General features: G+C 37.3%; 1 protein-coding gene across 8 annotated transcripts in view; it reads right to left on the reverse strand.

The window, feature by feature from the left end:
* Positions 1–21494, reverse strand: part of NCOA1 (nuclear receptor coactivator 1) — a 261529-nt gene that overhangs the window by 43821 nt on the left and 196214 nt on the right. For all 8 annotated transcript variants that reach the window (XM_079940466.1, XM_079940461.1, XM_079940462.1 and 5 more), the window contains 4 exons: positions 19591–19771; positions 10923–11040; positions 9486–9654; positions 666–980 (listed from right to left, as the gene is read on the reverse strand). In XM_079940466.1, the coding sequence (XP_079796592.1) occupies positions 666–980; positions 9486–9654; positions 10923–11040; positions 19591–19771 (783 nt within the window). The remainder of the gene's footprint in view (positions 1–665; positions 981–9485; positions 9655–10922; positions 11041–19590; positions 19772–21494) is intronic.

The following is a 21494-nucleotide window of genomic DNA, read 5'->3' on the forward strand; positions in this document are numbered from 1 at the left end:
ATTATAAACAATCTCTCTCTCTTTTTTAAACTTTTTATTTTATATTGGAGTATAGCCGATTAACAATGTTGTGAAAGTTTCAGGTGCACAGCAAAGCGACTCAGCCATACATATACATGTATCCATTCTCCCCCAAACTCCCCTCCCCTCCAGGCTGCCACATAACATTGAGCAGAGTTCCTGTGCTATACAGCAGTAGGTCCTTGTTGGTTATCCATTTTAAATATAGCAGTGTGTACATGTCAATCCCGAACTCCCTAACTATCCCTTCCCGCCGCCCTTCCCCCTGGTAACCGTAAGTTCATTCTCTAAGTCTGTGAGTCTGATAAACAGTATCTCTTGATGCTCTACTTTAGAAATTAATCAATGTTTCAATTTTATTAATTTAATAATTATATGATGTTCATCCTAAATATTTATTTCAAGAAACAAAAGTAAATTCCTTTCAAACTGTTGGTGTCAAAGTACTTTGTTATGAGCTAGAAGTCTGTAATTGAATGAATGTCCCTTATTCTTATCATAACAGACCAAGGATGACTTTGAGTCATAAAGGTTCTGGGCGCAGACTTGACACCTTTATTGTAGCAATTGGGCTGTCTTATTACAGAGAGAGAGAGTTAGCACATACCTTTAAAAAGGATCACCAGCTGAACAAGAGTACTCACCTGCTGTTGTCCTTGTAATCGCTGTTGAAGTTGAAGTCTAAGTTGGTTGGGTGCTGCTGGAGGTCTGTTTAGAGTCTGCCTGGTCTGCATGCCCATGCCAGGTGAAAAAGCACCTCGAGGAGGTGTTACTTGAACAGGCATAGTCCCCAGTGAAGGTTTCTGCCTGACCATGCCTTGGAAAGGGCCAGAGAGATTGGCAGTAGGCGAAGGAGAAGAATAAGGCTGGGAATAAAGGTTGGGTCTTTCTTCCATCATCAACGGTGGTGTTGCTTGTTGTGGTGGAAATCTCTCTGATAATACATCTAATCCACCTCCCTGTTGGAAAATAAGCCAGAACATTTTACAAATAAATTTCTGGCAATAAATGACATGCTTCTCTATATGATTTTGGATCTGAGAGCATGTTATCTCTAGAAAGTTTCATAATAATATATTCATGCTGAATTCATGAAGCTCTCCAGAAGTTTGCTACTTAAAGGAATCACTTATAAAAGTTACTTCTGAAATGGAGTAATAGATTAACGGAGATGTTTAAAATCTCAGTAAAGAGATGAAAATATAGTTAAAATAAGGGCCTTACATCAATGAAATAAAGCTAAACGGTTTAAAAAGAACCTCACTGCAAAGTCTAAGAATCAACAAATGTTACATTTAATGGGTTACCATGAGAAGTAGATTCCTAAAGGAGGGATTAATTTTTCTATCTCAAATACAGAATTCATGCTTTTATCTCATTTGAAAAAAAATTCATAGCTGACCTAACAGAATGCAATAGTTAAACTTTTTGACTATTACTCATTGTAAGAAATGTAATGTAAATTGTGACCTAGTGTGTGTGTGTGTGTGTGTGTGTGTAACTGAAAACAGAGTTTCATGAAACATAACTTCCCCTTTTTCTGCATTCTGATACTCTGTATTCTACATTGTTCTACTCCATTAAAAAAATACTGATGGCGGCCTCTAGAGTGAATCACAGGAACCCTGAGGATGAACTGACCCTTTTATTCACTATTCCACATTGCGTTGCAGACCTATCAGAGGGAGCCATGTGATAATTGTGGCCACCAGCTGACCCCACAGCCACCTTCTGCCCCCCTTGGACCCACCCAAGAATTTCTGAGCCTTCTTTATGAGAGAAGGAGGAGCTTTAAGATGGCGGAGGAGTAAGACGCAGAGATCACCTTCCTCCCCAGAAATACATCTACATGTGGAATAACTCCTACAGAACACCTACTGAACGCAGAAGACCTCAGACCTCCCAAAAGGCAAGAAACTCCCCACGTACCTGGGTAGGGCAAAAGAAAAAAGAAAAAACAGAGACAAAGAATAGGGACGGGACCTGCACCAGTGGGAGGGAGCTGTGAAGGAGGAAAGGTTTCCACACACTAGGAAGGCCCTTCGCGGGCGGAGACTGCGGGTGGCGGAGAGGGGGAGCTTCGGTGCCGCGGAGGAGAACACAGTAACAGGGGTGCGGAAGGCAAAGCGGAGAGATTCCCGCACAGAGGATCGGTGCCGACCAGCACTCACCAGCCCGAGAGGCTTGTCTGCTCACCCGCCGGGGTGGGCGGGGGCTGGGAGCTGAGGCTCGGGCTTCAGTCGGATGGCAGGGAGAGGACTGGGGTTGGCTGCGTGAACACAGCCTTAAGGGACTAATGCGCCACAGCTAGAAGGGAGGGAGTCCTGGAGAAAGGCTGGAGCTGCAGAAGAGACAAGAGACTTTTTCTTGCCTCTTTGTTTCCTGGTGCGTGAGGAGAGGGGATTAAAAGCGCCGCTTAATGGAGCTCCAGAGAGAGGTGCGAGCCGCGGCTATGAGTGTGGAGACCAGAAACGGGCAGGAGACGCTAAGGCTGCTGCTGTGGCCACCAAGAAGCCTGTGTGCGAGCACAGGTCACTCTCCACACCTCCCTTCCCGGGGAGCCTGTGCAGCCCGCCACTGCCAGGGTCCTGTGATCCAGGGACAACTTCCCCAGGAGAACACACGGCGTACCTCAGGCTGGTGCAAAGTCATGCCAGCCTCTGCCATCGCAGGCTAGCCCCGCAGTCCGTGCCCCTCCCTCCCCCCAGCCTGAGTGAGCCAGAGCCCCCGAATTAGCTGTTCCTTTAACCCCGTCCTGTCTGAGCGAAGAAGAGACACCCTCAGGCGACCTACACGCGGAGGCGGGTCCAAATCCAAAGCTGAACTCCGGGAGCTGGGCGAAAAAAGAAGAGAAAGGGAAATCTCTCCCAGCAGCCTCACGGGCAGCGGATTAAATCTCCACAATCAACTTGATGTACCCTGCATCTGTGGAACACCTGAATAGACAACGAATCATCCCAAAGTTGAGGCGGTGGACTTTGGGAGTAACGATATATATATATTTTTCCTTTATCTCTTTTTGTGAGTGTGTATGTGTATGCTTCTTTGTGTGATTTTGTCTGTATAGCTTTGCTTTTACCATTTGTCCTAGAGTTCTGTCTGTCCTTTTTTTTTAATTACTTAAAAATATTTTTTTCTTAATTATTTTTAATTTCAATAATTTTAATTTTATCTTCTTCTTTCTTTCTTTTCTCTCTTTCATTCCGAGCTGTGTGGAGGACAGGCTCTTGGTGCTCCAGCCAGGCGTCAGGGCTGTGCCACTGAGGTGGGAGAGCCAAGTTCAGGACACTGGTCCACAAGAGACCTCCCAGCTCCATATAATATCAAACGGCGAAAATCTCCCAGAGATCTCCCTCTCAACGCTAAGACCCAGCTCCACTCAACGACCAGCAAGCTACAGTGCTGGACATCCTATGCCAAACAACTAGCAACACAGGAACACAACCCCATCCATTAGCATCGAGGCTGCCTAAAATCATAATAAGGCCACAGACACCCCAAAACACACCACCAGACGTGGACCTGCCCACCAGAAAGACAAGATCCAGCCTCATCCACCAGAACACAGGCACTAGTACCCTCCATCAGGAAGCCTACACAACCCACTGAACCAACCTTAGCCACTGGGGACAGACACCAAAAACAATGGAAACTACGAACCTGCAGGCTGCGAAAAGGAGAACCCAAACACAGTAAGTTAAGCAAAATGAGAAGACAGAGAAACACAGCAGATGAAGGAGCAAGGCAAAAACCCACCAGACCTAACAAATGAAGAGGAAATAGGCAGTCTACCTGAAAAATAATTCAGAATAATGATAGTAAAGATGATCCAAAATCTTGGAAATAGAATGGAGAAAATACAAGAAACGTTTAACAACGACCTAGAAGAACTAAAAAGCAAACAAACAGAGATGAAAACACAATAAATGAAATTAAAAATTCTCTAGAAGGGATCAATAGCAGAATAACTGAGGCAGAAGAACAGATAAGTGACTTGGAAGATAAAATGGTGGAAATAACTACTGCAGAGCAGAATAAGGAAAAAAGAATGAAAAGAATTGAGGACAGTCTCAGAGACCTCTGGGACAACATTAAACGCACCAACATTCAAATTATAGGGGTCCCAGAAGAAGAAGAGAAAAAGAAAGGGACTGAGAAAATATTTGAAGAGATTATAGGTGAAAAGTTCCCTAACATGAGAAAGGAAATAGTTAATCAAGTCCAGGAAGCACAGAGAGTCCCATACAGGATAAATCCAAGGAGAAACACGCCAAGACACATAATAATCAAACTATCAAAAACTAAATACAAAGAACAAATATTAAAAGCAGCAAGGGAAAAACAACATGTAACACATAAGGGAATCCCCAAAAGGTTAACAGCTGATATTTCAGCAGAAACTCTGCAAGCCAGAAGGGAGTGGCAGGACGTATTTAAAGTGATGAAAGAGAAAAACCTACAACCAAGATTACTCTACCCAGCAAGCATCTCATTCAGATTTGACGGAGAAATTAAAAGCTTTACAGACAAGCAAAAGCTAAGAGAATTCAGCACCACCAAACCAGCTTTACAACAAATGCTAAAGGAACTTCTCTAGGCAGGAAACAAAAGAGAAGGAAAAGACCTACAATAATAAACCCAAAACAATTAAGAAAATGGTAATAGGAACATACATATCAATAATTACCTTAAATATAAATGGATTAAATGCTCCAACCAAAAGACATAGACTGGTTGGATGGGTACAAAAGCAAGACCCGTATATATGCTGTATGCAAGAGACCCACTTCACATAAAGGCTGAAAGTGAGGGGATGGAAAAAGATATTCCATGCAAATGGAAATCAAAAGAAAGCTGGAGTAGCAATTCTCATATCAGACAAAATCGACTTTAAAACAAAGATTATTACACGAGACAAAGAAGGACACTACATAATGATCAAGGGATCAATCCAAGAAGAAGATATAACAATTATAAACATTTATTCACCCAACATAGGAGTACCTCAATACATAAGGCAAATACTAACAGCCATAAAAGGGGAAATCGACAGTAACACAATCATAGTAGGGGACTTTACCACCTCACTTTCACCAATGAACAGATCATCCAAAATGAAAATAAATAAGGAAGCACAAGCTTTAAATGATACATTAAACAAGATGGACTTAATTAATATTTATAGGACATTCCATCCAAAAACAACAAAATACACATTCTTCTCAAGTACTCATGGAACATTCTCCAGGATAGATCATATCTTGGGTCACAAATCAACCCTTGGTAAATTTAAGAAAATTGAGATCGTATCAAGTATCTTTTCCGACCACAACGCTATGAGACTACATATCAATTACAGGAAAAAACCTGTAAGAAATACAAACACAGGGAGGTTAAACAACACACTACTTAATAACCAAGAGATCACTGAAGAAATCAAAAAGGAAATTAAAAAATACCTAGAAACAAATGACAATGAAAACACAATGACCCAAAACCTATGGGATGCAGCAAAAGCAGTTCTAAGAGGGAAGTTTATAGCTATACAAGGCTACCTTAAGAAACAAGAAACATCTCAAATAAACAACCTAACCTTACACCTCAAGCAATTAGAGACAAAAGAACAAAAAATCCCCAAAGTTAGCCAAAGGAAAGAAATCATAAAGATCAGATCAGAAATAAATGAAGGAAACGATGGCAAAGATCAATAAAACTAAAAGCTGGTTGTTTGAGAAGATAAACAAAATTGATAAATCATTAGCCAGACGTATCAAGAAAAAAAGGGAGAAGACTCAAATAAATAGAATTAGAAATGAAAAAGGAGAAGTAACAACTGACACTGCAGAAATACAAAGGATCATGAGAGATTACTACAAGCAGCTATATGCCAATAAAATGGACAACCTGGAAGGAATGGACAAATTCTTAGAAATGCACAACCTTCCGAGACTGAACCAGGAAGAAATAGAAAATATAAACAGACCAATTACAAGCACTGAAATTGAAACTGTAATTAAAAATCTTCCAACAGGGGGCTTCCATGGTGGCGCAGTGGTTGGGGGTCCACCTGCTGATGCTGGGGACGCGGGTTCGTGCCCTGGTCTGGGAGGATCCCGCATGCCGTGAAGCGGCTGGGCCCATAAGCCATGGCCGCTGAGCCTGCGCGTCCGGAGCCTGTGCTCTGAAGCGGTCGAGGCCGCAGCAGTAGAGGCCACAGCGGTGAGAGGCCCGCGTAATGCAAAAAAAAAAAAAAAAAAAATTTTCCAACAAACAAAAGCCCAGGACAAGATGGCTGCACAGGCAAATTCTATCAAACATTTAGAGAAGAGCTAACACCTATCCTTTTCAAATTCTTCCAAAATACAGTAGAGGGAGGAATACTCCCAAACTCATTCTACGAGGCCACCATCACTCTGATACCAAAACCAGACAAAGATGTCACAAAGAAAGAAAACTACAGGCCAATATCACTGATGAACATAGATGCAAAAATCCTCAACAAAATACTAGCAAACAGAATCCAACAGCACATTAAAAGGATCATACATTATGATCAAGCAGGGTTTATCCCAGGAATGTAAGGATTCCTCAATATATGCAAATCAATCAACGTGATATACCATATTAACAAATTGAAGGAGAAAAACCACATGATCATCTCAATCGATGCAGAAAAAGCTTTCGACAAAATTCAACACCCATTTATGATAAAAACCCTGCAGAAAGTAGGCATAGAGGGAACTTTCCTCAACATAATAAAGGCCATATATGACAAACCCACAGCCAACATTGTCCTCAATGGTGAAAAACTGAAACCATATCCTCTAAAATCAGGAACAAGACAAGGTTGCCCACTCTCACCACTATTATTCAACATAGTTTTGGAAGTTTTAGCCACAGCAATCAGAGAAGAAAAAGAAATAAAAGAAATCCAAATTGGAAAAGAAGAAGTAAAGCTGTCACTGTTTGCAGATGACATGATACTATGCATAAAGAATCCTAAAGATGCTACCAGAAAACTACTAGAGCTAATCAATGAATTTGGTAAAGCAGCAGGATACAAAATTAATGCACAGAAATCTCTTGCATTCCTATACACTAATGATGAAAACTCTGAAAGTGAAATTAAGAAAACACTCCCACTTACCACTGCAACAAAAAGAATAAAATATCTAGGAATAAACCTACCTAAGGAGACAAAAGACCTGTATGCAGAAAATTATAAGACACTGATGAAAGAAATTAAAGATGATACAAATAGATGGAGAGATATACCGTGTTCTTGGATTGGAAGAATCAACATTGTGAAAATGACTCTACTACCCAAAGCAATCTACAGATTCAATGCAATCCCTATCAAACTACCACTGGCATTTTTCACAGAACTAGAGCAAAAAATTTCACAATTTGTATGGCAACACAAAAGACCCTGAACAGCCAAAGCAATCCTGACAAAGAAAAACGGAGCTGGAGGAATTAGGCTCCCTGACATCAGACTATACTACAAAGCTACAGTAATCAAGACAGTAGGGTACTGGCATAAAAACAGAAATATAAATGAATGGAACAGGACAGAAAGCCCAGAGATAAACCCATGCACATATGGTCACCTTATCTTTGATAAAGGAGGCAAGAATATACAGTGGAGAAAAGACAGCCTCTTTAATAAGTGGTGCTGGGAAAACTGGACAGCTCCATGTAAAAGAATGAAATTAGAACACTCCCTAATACCATACACAAAAATAAACTCAAAACGGATTAAAGACCTAAATGTAAGGCCAGACACCATCAAACTCTTAGAGGAAAACATAGGCAGAACACTCTTTGACATAAATCACAGCAAGATCCTTTTGACCCACCTCCTAGAGAAATGGAAATAAAAACAAAAATAAACAAATGGGACCTAATGAAACTTAAAAGCTCTTGCACAGCAAAGGAAACCATAAACAAGACGAAAAGACAACCCTCAGAATGGGAAAAAATATTTGCAAATGAAGCAACTGACAAAGGATTAATCTCCAAAATTTATAAGCAGCTCATGCAGCTCAATAACAAAAAACCAAACAACCCAATCCAAAAATGGGCAGAAAACCTAAACAGACATTTCTCCAAGGAAGATATACAGATTGCCAACAAACACATGAAAGAATGCTCAACATCATTAATCATTAGAGAAATGCAAATCAAAACTACAATGAGATTATCTCACACCGGTCAGAATGGCCATCATCAAAAAATCTACAAACAATAAATGCTGGAGAGGGTGTGGAGAAAGAAGGGAACCCTCTTGCACTGTTGGTGGGAATGTAAACTGATACAGCCACTATGGAGAACAGTATGGAAGTTCCTTAAAAAACTAAAAATGGAACTACCATACGACCCAGCAATCCCACTACTGGGCATATACCCTGAGAAAACCAGAATTCAAAAAGAGTCATGTACCACAATGTTCATTGCAGCTCTATTTACAATAGCCAGGACATGGAAGCAACCTAAGTGTCCATCAACAGATGAATGGATAAAGAAGATGTGGCACATATATACAATGGAATATTACTCAGCCATAAAAGGGAGTGAAACTGAGTTATTTGTAGTGAGGTGGATGGACCTAGAGAGTGAAGTAAGTCAGAAAGAGAAAAACAAATACCATATGCTAACACATATATATGGAATCTAAAAAAAAAAAGAAAGAAAATGGTCAGAAGACCCTATGGGCAAGACAGGAATAATGATGCAGACCTACTAGAGAATGGACTTGAGGATATGGGGAGGGAGTCGGGTAACGTGGGACAAAGTGAGAGAGTGGTATGGACATATATACACTACCAAACGTAAAATAGATAGCTAGTGGGAAGCAGCAGCATAGCACAGGGAGATCAGCTCAGTGCTTTGTGACCACCTAGAAGGGTGGGATAGGGAGGGTGGGAGGGAGGGAAATGCAAGAGGGAAGAAATATGGGGTCATTTGTATATGTATAACTGATTCACTTTGTTATAAAGCAGAAACGGACACACCATTGTAAAGCAATTATACTCTAATAAAGATGTTAAAAAATATATATACTGGTTATGATGCACTAAAGTGATCTTTTAACTACAAAGTCTCAAAAACGCTAACCCGGAAGTTGGAATGTCATGGAACATATAGGTTGAAGTGTAGCATGAATGGAGGACAAATTAAGTCCTAAAATAAGAAATGATGTTATAAAATATGGATTTTATTCTAGGGGGAGCTTGTAAGATTATGTTCCATAGTAAAAGGCTAAAACTCTCTAATTCTAATTATTATGATATTTTTGTTTAAAAAGCCCATTATTTAACTATTATATATTTTGATAACTTTCACAAGGGTAAATTATAAAACAGCTAAAACACAGTGAGGGTAATATGGAAAAGTCTTGCTTAAAAATAATTTTCTAGCTTTCAGGGCTCCATCATTTAAGTAATGTCAACTTTAGTAAATACCTGAACAAGTTTGTCAATTCCCAGAGCTCTGTCTAGTTCAGCTAGCTCAGTTTCATCTTTGCCACTGAGGAAGGATACCAGCTGTTCAAGAAGAGCCTTCTCATCATTTCTTCCTTCGACTGTTGTTGGTGGACAGAGAAGCTCATCTAACTGTGAACTAATGCACTGGCTGCAGAATCAAAAGATAAGAAAGTTTAAGACTGATATAGCAAGTAAGTACTCAACCTTAGGAATGCAAATACACACACACACACACACACACACACACACATATATGCAAATGTAGTTCTAGGAAATTCTCTGTTGAAATGCTTTTTTAACCAATTCTTATGCAATGAAAATTTCTATACTTAATGGGCAGAAATTTATGAATGTTTGGTATGTAGCTTGAATATATTTTTCATTATTTTGTCAATCAGTGAATTTTGTTTCCATATTCTTCATGTTAGCTTACAGAAATAGCCTGAAAAATTAACCAAACATAGTTAAGAGAAAATAATTTTTAACAGAAGTAAAAAATAAAAATCAACCAAAAACTCAGAAAAAAATCATTTAGTCTATATCAAGATTTATACTATTTATTCTATGGGTGCCATTAATTATTGATAATTGAACCATAATCAAAACAGTACATATTATATTACTTAACTTTCAAGGATGATCAAATTATATTGATAACATGACATGATTATCATTTACAAAGGAAATCAAACTAGAAAAATGAAACATGCTCAGTGTTAAGCAATAAATTGTTGATTACATGTAGTCTAATCCAAACTGATACCAACTGATGCATAAAACTTAGAAATACATAGAAGATAATACTAGTACTAATACTACTTGTATAATAATATAATTATAAGGATTCTTCTTTTGGGAAGGTAAATGGGACTACAGTTCACAGTTAAGGCTCCACACTCAATATTACCTACTCATCCTTTGGTTGCTATATATGAGATACACTCTATGTGTTGGAATGGGGCTACCTGTGTGGATTAAGAAATTAAATTCCAATTAAGATGGGACACTGAGTAGAGGTGGAAAGTACCTTCCCTTCTTATCCACTCTTGCTCCAAATAAAGAGAAAAGCTGGACAAAATAAAGAGCAACATAGTTGTTGCGCTGAGGCCAATTCATCCACAGGTCCCAGGAATTTTATGGTAATCAATCAAAGAAAAGTAAGAGATGAAAAATAAAACAACAGCTGCATACTATATCAGCCTCCTGATAATTACAATGTACACTAGCCTTGCAGTCATGCAGTAAATAAATGTTTGATTCGGTGTCCTCCTCCATCCTTTTCTTTTCATTAAACCTTCACTTCTATTAATATCTCACAAAATACCAATACAGACTGGAATCTAGTTTGGGAAAAGTAGTTCTTTGCTGTAGAAGTTGGTATCTGATACTTCATAATATACAAAATGTATTACTCACTCCTCTGGCTTATTCTGATTTACAGCTGTCACTGTATTATTTGTCCATGGAACCTGATCACCACTTCCTGGTTGTCCAAACTGGTTATCAATTGCTTCCAATTCCAGCTCAGGTAATCCTGGTTAAAGAAGAAAAGGTAAGAAGTCAGGACATATTACAATGGAAGATAAGATGATAATATTTTTAAGAAGTAATATATTGTACGGTAGAGTGAGATTTCCCCTATAAAATACTACCTCAGTGATACAAAAGTCACTTATCCAGAAACTTAAATTATCTAGAATGTGACCACATAATAAGTAAATGAGAAAGTGAGAAAAGGTCTCTGAATCAAAGGAAGTCCGATGTTAAAAGTTTTTATATATTACCATAAGAGAATCACTTAGGACTTTGTCTGAAATTATTTATTTTAAAGACAATCATAACAATTTGGTTGACTGCTTATTCAGTCTACACCATATTAGAATATGCTATAAGTAGGGGCAGTGTTACTGTCATAAAGTGAGGGCCGCAAGTAAAAGATAAAATATGTTCCATAAACGGCAGGAACAGAAACTAAAGGGCACTGCAGTCTGGGGACAAAACTCTACAGTTGTTAACTGAGAATATAGCTGTACAATAACAGTATAATTAATTGATGTCTATAATGATGAATGAAAAAAGGGGTTGAATTATGTCTTGTAATAGAAGAAAATAGTTTGTGCACTTTAGAACGTTTTTGTGTGGGCAATGGTTTTGAAAGGTTTATTTCTGTACTATTTATAGTAGGAAAGAACTGTAAATAACCTAAATACCAGAAATTTGCTGATTGATGAATGAATTATGGTATAGATATTTACAACATGCTGATAAATGAAAAATAAAAAAAGTATAATCTAAGACATTATGTTCAGGATGATTCTGTTTTTATAAGCTATTTCATATATATTAATAGAAAAAATGCTCGTAGGCTATATATCCTTGGTAGATTTTAGGTTGTGAGATTAAGGATTACTTTATTTTCTTTTAGTGTTTCTCATGGTTATTTGTAATCTCTAAAGAGAACAAAATTCATATGTTGAAGCCTTAACCTCTAGTACTTCAGAATATGACTGTATTTGGGGACAGGGCTTTGAGTGAAGTGACTAAGTTAAAATAGAGTCGTTAGGGTGGGCTCTAATTTAATATGACTGGTGTTCTTAAAAGAAGAGGTGGTTAGGACACAGACAACACAGACAGAGGGACAGCCATGAGGACATAGTAAGAAGGAAGCCATCTGCAAGCTAGTGAGAGAGGCCTCAGAAGACACCAAACCTGCTAACCCCCTAACCTTGGACTTCAAGCCTTCAGATTGTGAGAAAATAAATTTCTGGCAATAAAATACCACTGGTCTGTGGTATTTTATTATTATGGCAGCCCTAGCAAACTAAAAACAAAAACTAAGAAAGCCTTGGTGGCTTAAGAAAAAACAGAATTAGGTAGAATTCTTCATTCTAATGAATGGAGAATAAGTAGATTTAAGGATGCTCCCCAAATTTATTTAATGCTGGATACTGATCATTATTAACCACACAAAACATGTTAGGCTCACTTTTATGTGAAATATACTCAATATTTAGTATGAATGAAACATAGGAGTCCATATAAAAGCACATTCACTTCTACATGCAAAGAATTATAGCCTGCAATTAAACTTTCTTCTTTATCATGACAAATGATAGAGAAATCAAATTCTAAAAGGATTCTGGGGGAAAAAAAGCAAAAAACAAAGCAAACAAAAAACACCAAACAACAACAATAAATGGTGATAGGAAAGTAATCCCTTAATTCCTCTCATTACTTCAGTCAGGAAGTTGGTCAAAGATTATCTAAAGCTGTCTCATTGCTCTGCTGCACACATTAATTTTTCAATCTTATTCCATTTTAGAAATCTAACCTAAACAAAATAATTATATTTAAGAGTCAAAGAAAACTTACATGGCTGTCTACCATCAATACTTAGTATTACAGGATAGTTTATTTGACTCAGTAATAGGACACAGTATCTCATTTTAGTAGTCTTGATGGGAAAAAAGGTTAAGAAAACAAGTTGGATAAAATATTTTCAAAATAAAGATTCACGTGCTAAATTTGGTGAAAAGGGGGGGGAAATCCAAATAAATCAATCACTGATTCAATTAAAAGTTTTGTTTGCATAGGCTGTATGCTTAAAAGAAGTTGGTTTTTATTCTAAAAGTCACTTCAACCTTTTAGGACTTCCTTTAGAAACTCACTTACATAAAAAAAACTCGAGGATTTGCTGCAATGTTTTACAAAATACACACTTTATCTCTCTTTGTCCAGGGAATAAACCTACTATTTTTGGTCTTGTTTGTGTCTCTATTGCAAACATGAGTAAGTATGTATATATGTTACACAAGACAGGCATAGTAATTTTTAAAGGGACGCATTACTGCATTTACTAGTCTCTGTTGGAGAGAGGCAGCTGAAGCAGGGGTAGGAAACAAGCTCTTAGCGATTCCTGATCAAGCTATTAATGGTTTTGCTTTTTTTTAATCATCTGAGCAAAGGGCTCAACATCATATTTTCTCCATTTTAAACATGGTTAAAAGAAAACTTTATATCCCTGTGAGCCACAGCGATTCCAGCTTAAAAGAGCTTATATTATTAAAAAATTTAAAAACTTCTGCACACAAAGTAGAAAGCATTGTCTAATCAAGAGAGTGGCTTTTGCACACTTTACTCCACTAAGAGTTGATTCAGCATCTAGTGATTGTGATGTTCACAGTTAATTTTCTTCAGCTGTTGGTAAAGAGATTTCTGGTTCAGTTTTGTGTTGCATTTGGCTGTTAACTACTCACAGCAGTTACAATGTTTTATTTGACTAATTTCTCTACTATACAAAAAGAACTATAAATCAATAAGATGAAAACTGAATAGCCCAATAGATATATGGTCAGAGAATATAAACAGGTCACATGAAATCACTGAAAATTGATCAACCTAATTCACAATAAAAAAAATACAGATTAAAACTACATTGAGATACTTAAAAAAACACATCAAATTGGCAAAGATGAGAAAATGCATAATTCATCTTATTAGAAAGGACGTGTGGAAAGAGGAACATTATCAGTTAGAGTGTAAACTGGCATAAGAAAGGCCATTTGGCAAAATCTGTCTACCCTTTGACCCAGCAATTCTGTTCAGAATTTATATTTCAGATATACTCTCAAATGTGGTCAACTATCTCTACATAAGATTATTCATTTTAGTTTTGTACTGGCAAAAGATGCCTACCGATAGCCACAACACACTAAACACAACCTCAGAAACAGGGAACTAAAAATGGAGTTTTGAAGTACTGAAAATGTTTTATGTGAAACAATTATTTTTAGTTATGAACACTATTAATGTACTACAGATTAATAAGATTTTAAAAATTATCATCTCAGAATATGTTCATAGAACATAAAAACAAGCACCTCAGTAGGTCATTCCTTACTTCAGTGATGTTGCCAATGTTCAAATATTTTTGAAGTTCTTCTAGAACTGTCTTAACCAGTATACAAGTCCTTCAAGAAAATACTTCTCCTTATAACTACATCTAATTTTGGTTCTGATGTTTTAAAAAGTATTATTCTTTTCAGATCAACAAATTTGGCTCCAAATAACTTCACAAAACTTCAAAAGTCAAATCCACCCTCAAGGGATAGAAATTTAAAGATGGTAAAAAGGACATAGTAGAGGTTCTGAAGGTACTGCCAAGAAAGCACATTCTGTATATGTTGATCAACATCCTCCTAAGGTGTCTCTTGATGTGCTCTTGTAGTACATTTCTAACAAAATTATTTAAATCACTTGGTCACACAGTATGGTTGTGTGTGTGCATATACACAATGTGTTTTGAAACCAGGCAGACTGAAATTTAAATCCTGGTTCTGCATATACTAACTGGATAACTTTGGGCAAGTTTTTGTTTGTGTGTTTTCTTTTCTTTCTCTGGAACTTATGACCTTAGTTTCCTCATATGTAAATAGATCTAAGGAAAATTTCTGGTTCAGTGTGAAATATATCATCTATATTTTATTTGATGTGTAAAATTATCACTGAAACAAAAGTAAAAGGGGAAAACAAATCTACAGCTGAAGGAGAGGCAAAAGAAGCAGCATGGCAGCTGACTAGAACAATGAAGAATTTCTGAAAGATAAAACAGATGGAAAGATAAAACTGATGGTGAAATTGACCTAAACTAAAAACCTTACATCAGGACAAAGAGGAGATTTTCCAAAAAGGGGGTTTTTCTCAGAAGAACACTAGAACAACTCCAGGTTCAGTGGTCATTCGAGCGTGTAAAGGAACAGGCCATGGGTGATTGCTGGGATAATTAAAGGACAACTGAACAGCTGCCACCAGGCACTGCTCTGAATGCAGCTGACTCTGGCGTCTGCCCATGGGATTAAAGTGGTGAGTACATGACTCAGTGTGGGAGTTCTGCCCAGGGAATCTCCCAAAGTGGGTGTGAGGGCTGCCACGAGGGATTTCCCCATCACCAACCCCCACTCCTTCACAACGACAACTAAGAATCAGGGCCTCTATAATCAGAAACTACATTCACTGCCAGAGCAAAAGGCCTCTCACTTTAGCTAAAGAAACACTCTAGCTACCAAGATGTTTCATTCTAGGTCTTTTTCAGTATATATGGACAGACAGCCCTGATTTACCAAACATTCAAGAAAAGTCAACAGCAGAAAAGAAAGATAGCAAATTTGACAAAGAGAGAAAGAAACTTTGAAGGAAAAAGGGTTGTTACAGAAAATAGATGAGCCCTAAAGTAATATGCTAAATTTATCATCACATAGATTTAAAAGTCTATCATATACATAAATGGTAATAGACTTCTATGAAAAAAATTTCTAAAAACGTGATCGCCACAATTATAAGAACTCAATAGATTGACTGAAGAGCAGAATGGATATAGTTGAAGATTCAGTTTTGATCCAGAAAATCTGGCCCAGACTCTCTCAGAATACAGTGCAAAGTATGACAGAAAAGATAAGTGACATGGCAGATAGATCCAGAAGTTCTAATAGGTATATCTCAGGTGGTGAAATACTATGATAATTAAACTGTCCTATGTGAGACCTTTGGGCACAAGGTCAAGACATGGAATCAGCTACTGGATAATGGACTCTGGCTCTAGTGAAAGGTAGTGGTGGGCAGTGTAGACGCTAGAGGGGGCAGAGAATCAGAGGCAGTTCTCTTCCCTTTATAAGCTATCATATTTTTGTCCTCATCTTTTTTTCTTTCTTTTTTCTTCTCTAGTCTTTTGTTATCTTTTTCTTTCTCCTGCCCAACTTGTTTCCTTAGCCTTATGCCTCTTGAAACCTTTTTTCTTGTCGGTATGGAAACTTTGTAAACACTGTCTGCAGCTATCACCCTCCCCTCATTTACCTCAATTTCTTCCCCTCTATGCTTCTGGCCTTCAGCAATACTACAGCACAGGGTTTAACAGATTCTGGCCTATTTACAAACTTTTATACATGGAGCTGTATTCAGGGGAGGAAATCTCAAGAAAGAAAAAAGAGCTATTTGCCTCAAGACAGATTATGAATGAAAAACACTCTACTTTCACAGACTTGTAGAGCTAGAAGACACCTTCTTTTTTTTTTAAATTAATTAATTAATTTATTTATTTTTGGCTGCATTGGGTCTTGCTGCACACGACCTTCTCTAGTTGCAGCGAACAGGGACTACTCTTCCTAGAGGTGTGCAGGCTTCTCACTGTGGTGGCTCTCGTGTTGTGGAGCACAGGCTCTAGGTGCACAGGCTTCAGTAGTTGTGGCACACAGGCTCAGTAGTTGTGGCTCGTGGGCTCGAGAGCACAGGCTCAGTAGTTGTGGAGCATGAGCTTAGTAGCTCTGTGGCATGTGGGATCTTCCCAGACCAGGGCTTGACCTATGTCCCCTGCACTGGCAGGTGGATTCTTAACCACTGCACCACCAGGTAAGTCCCCCTTCTATTTTTATTAACTTTAATTTTCATCAAATTAACACATATACATAAATTTAAAAGTCAGGACCAAAAGGCCTATTAATGAATAAAAGCAGTTTCCTGTCTTGCCCCTTCTGATCCTTTAACTATTTCCCTTTCAACAGAGGCAAACATCCACAACTTGTGTAGCTGTTTTCTTTAGCATTTGCCTAATTATTTCTAAAATATCTCCATTTTAGATTTCTGACTCCCCATCATGATAGATGGGGTTTTAGTTCTCTCACATCACCTCTCTTATTACCTCCTGTGCCCTCAATTCCCTAACAGAGATCACAGTTCTTTATAAAATAAAAAGTTAATATTTAGATTCTTACGACTACACAAATATTACTCACTGCTAAGTCATGTCATGTACGATGTTCAAACATCCTTTCTTATATCATGATTTCTTTTCGCTGGAGTTAACAATTATTTTTTTTCATTTTCCTGCTTTTCTAGGAGAATTTTTTGGATGCTTCAACATTTTTGACATAAATCTATCATTAATATTTCCTATAAACTCAAAGAGATAAATTTAATTTCTCCCTTGGAGGCCACCTTTCCAGAGGACTCAGGCCCCCTGCTCCAATCAACACTGCTTGTTCTCTAATCTTGCTGATCATTCCTGGACTTCCCTTCAGTTCCTCTGTTTCCCCTGGACCCTGTTTTTCTTTTTTGGTTTTCTCCCTGTTCACTGAAGTATATCTTCTAGGACCTGTCAAACAAATAAAAAAAGAGTATGCCAAGGAAGTATACAATGAGTGTATGGATTAAAAAATTTTTGAAAAGATATTTCATCCATGAATAACATGGGAAGAAAAAAAGGGACAAAAAGCAAGAAAGAATTTTTGGAAATTAGATATCCAAAATTTTTTAATTGCAAGAGAAATATCAGAAAATAAAGCTGGGAAAAGCTGTCAGAAAGAACAAAAAGACCAAAAGACGTATAGAAAGCAGGGAAGAAAAAGTTAAGATCGACCTTGTTTTGTTTGCTCTCTTTCAAGTTACAGACTTCCTTCAAAGTCCTGATTATCTTTGGCTGTGTCTATTCTAAACAGACACAGTGTTCTAAAACACTGACTGCTTAGGCTCAGTGTGAGGCTTGTGTCTGCTGGTAGCCTTCACTGTTGGATGCTTAGATGGTAGCATGACCTTTGCATTTTAGGGATTTCCCCATACATACCAATATCCAGACATCTTCTTTCTGGCCATTTGGTATCTCCTGAGATAACCCCTCCAGTCTCCCACATTGGAAGGGGAAGGACAAGGATGAAACCAATCAATATGCAGACTTTCACTTTATCTACTCTTAGCCTTACACCTCATTGCTTCCCAACTGTGCCAGATATCCCAGAGTCTGCAATCTCTATTTCAATTAGAAGACTTCTGAAGTTGTTTCATCTAATTCTTATTTTGCAGATAAAGAGAATGATACTCAGAAAATTCATGTGCTTAAGGTATTACCATTAATAAACGGGAAATATGAGACTTGAACCTAGGCTCCTGCTCTCATCTAGTGTTCTGGTCAGCTGAAAAACTGCTTCCAAAAATGTCAGAGATGACTTGAGATTTTTCTTTCCAGATGTCTGGAATCTTGGTAAGCTTTTGGGAATTGTGTCATGCCAGCTAAAAGCTGTAGTCAGACTGAAATAAACAAGGCCCACATCTGGTCCCATTAGAAGAGGGACAGGCAAATTTTGAAAGTGAGCTGGTTAGTTTCCTTTACTTTCAAGGTCACACAATGGAATTATCACCACTATTTTTTTCAACTTCAAAATTTGATGGGTGAAAACTATCTTCATGAATTGGAAGTATACTATTCAAAGTGTCTCTTAAGTAGGAGAATGCTACCATGGGCTAGAGGAGTCATGACCTATTTCAACATAAATGTCTCCTAAACAGTGGCCCATGAAAAACTCATTCTGTGGGGTAACATGTATTACTTGAGAAAAGGAATTCCATAATTAAGAAAAGTTTGGAAAATGCTGGATTAAAGAAATCTTTAAATTTAACTTGTAAGGCTAAAAGGATGTATTGTACAACATGGGGAATATAGTCAATATTCTGTAATAATTGTAAATGGAGTGTAAACTTTAAAAATTGTATAAAATTTTGTTTTAAATTAAAAAACAATAAACTGGCACAAACATAAAGCAAAACAATTTTTAAAATACATAAACTAGTTCATCTAACACAGGACTTCCTAAAACCTTTAATATGCACTATGGAATTTTAATAGAGGAATGGTGTATATGTCACGTAGCATTTGCCCAGTGTATGTTAGCACAAAATCCTTTTTTTCATAGGACTAGTGTTCAAGGAATACACTTTGGGAAACATAATCTGATCCAATATTATATTTCTGAAAGTCCTACTGTGGAATGCTTTGGGTAAGAACACAAAATTGCTCTCCTTAACATCAACTGCTCACCTTAACATCAATTACAAAAAAGTAGAGGTTATACTGTAACTTAAAATAGACATGATGAGTGAAGTTCATATGTCTGAAAGTAACTGTGTATTACTAATAGTGGCACTAATGAAAAGATATTTCACTCTCAACCAACAAAAGGTCTGTGCAATAATGATGAGAGACAAAGCACTAATCCATATTATCATTAAACATTTAAAATGAAGTTCTGTCCCCAACACATACTATTCAGCCTGGAAGTGGGTCTGGCAGTGGTGGTCTGAAGTGCAGCTGGCAGGATCTCCGATTTGATGGCTACAGTGGTGACTGCACCATCCATCCTCTCTGTCTCACATAAGCCTGGCAACTGTGCTGCCTTCTCCAGCGTGGGTAGTAACTGATCAAACTGGTCAAGGTCAGCTGTAAACTAAGAATGGAAACCAAAGTTAGAGGAAATATATTCTACACTTTCACCTGAAACAATGTAGAAAACAAGTTGTTCCTTTAAACTATATGAATTGAGTGTGACTATGAGAGAATGAAGAAAGAAGAATTAGAAAGATTGGGGTCTCACTGAAATAACAGGACCTAACACTGGAACAAAATGTGGACGCTTATGATATTAATATACTACAGGATATAAGATAACATACACATAGTGCTTATCTACTATATCTCTGTATAAAATGTATGCACTGGAAAAAGACTGAACTGGAAAGAAATATCGAGAGTACTGTGTTAAGACGATAGCACCATGGGTGATTATCTTCTGTCATATTTTTCAAAATTTTATAAAATGGCTTACTTTATGATGGTGCAAAACATACACTGTTTTTTAAAATAATTTTTAAAAGTTTGGGAAAGTTTTTAATAAATATTAGCTTGAAAGATCCCAGAAAGGTCACTTCCCACTTAAGTACTTACTAGAATAAGAAACATATCTTCTAGCATAGGTAGGGAGTTCCTACATCTGTCTGTGGCTATGCACAGGAGAAAACTGACCTTTATTTCACAGTATTATTCCACTATGGTTACCTTGAGATAATTCATCAACATAAAATGTCTACCTGTTTGGGTTTCATTATTTACTTCAACAAAAATTTCTTTCTAGATTGTGTAACAGAATTACATGTATTTTTTTTTTTAAAGTGTGGCTTCTTTCACTTAACGTTACATTTCTGAAGTTTAGACACCTTGTCGCAAGTAGCAATAGATCACTTTGTTTTCGTTGCTGAATAGTATCTCATTGTATGAATATGCTACAATATATTTATCAATTCTACTGTAATGGATTTGGGAGTTTTTCTGGGTTTTGGCTAATACAAGTTAAACTACTATGACTATTTTTGAACATGTCTTTTGTGGCACATGCAAAAAGTACTAACAATAAAGGAAAAAACTGACAAATTGGACTATGTTAAAATGAAGAACTTCACTCCAACAAAAAGCACCATTAAGAGAAAGAAAAGGCAAGGCACAACATAGAGAAGATATCCGCAAATATATAAACAATAAAGGACTCACCCAAAATGCATAAAGAACTCTTACAGGTCAATAGGAAAAATATAACATATTGGGAAAATGGGCAAAACACCTGAACAGGCTATTTACAAAAGAAGAAATCCAAATGACCAATAAATGTTTACCAGGGAAAGGCAAATTAAAACTACGAAATATCACTACACAGACCCCAGAACAGCTAAAATTTAAAAGACTGACAACAGCAAGTATTAACAAGGATATGGAACAACTAAAAGGAATTCTCACACACTAGGAAAACTGGCATTATCTACTAAAGATGAACACATACATATTTTACGATCTTGCAATTCCACTCCCAGGTATAAACTCAGCAGAAATACATGTACATGTGCACTAAAACAGATGTGCCAAGATTGTACACAATGGTATTTTCTTATAAAGCTGTTACTTTTAAAGTTAATTTTAAAGCATGAGAGTTTTAACATAGTTATTATTTAAAGCTGTTTTTCAGCTGAGAAACACAGCACTAGTTTAGTTGTACCAAGAGACAGCCTTCTCAAAGAGCACACACGTAAAGAAATAACCCAAATAGTGTTATAGTAAAGAGAGACAATACAGAGCACTATGAGAGTGGAGAGGAAAGGAATGTTTAACTAAGGCTACTGGGG

Source organism: Stenella coeruleoalba (assembly GCF_951394435.1).
Source record: "Stenella coeruleoalba genome assembly, chromosome: 13".
Classification (NCBI taxonomy): domain Eukaryota; kingdom Metazoa; phylum Chordata; class Mammalia; order Artiodactyla; family Delphinidae; genus Stenella; species Stenella coeruleoalba.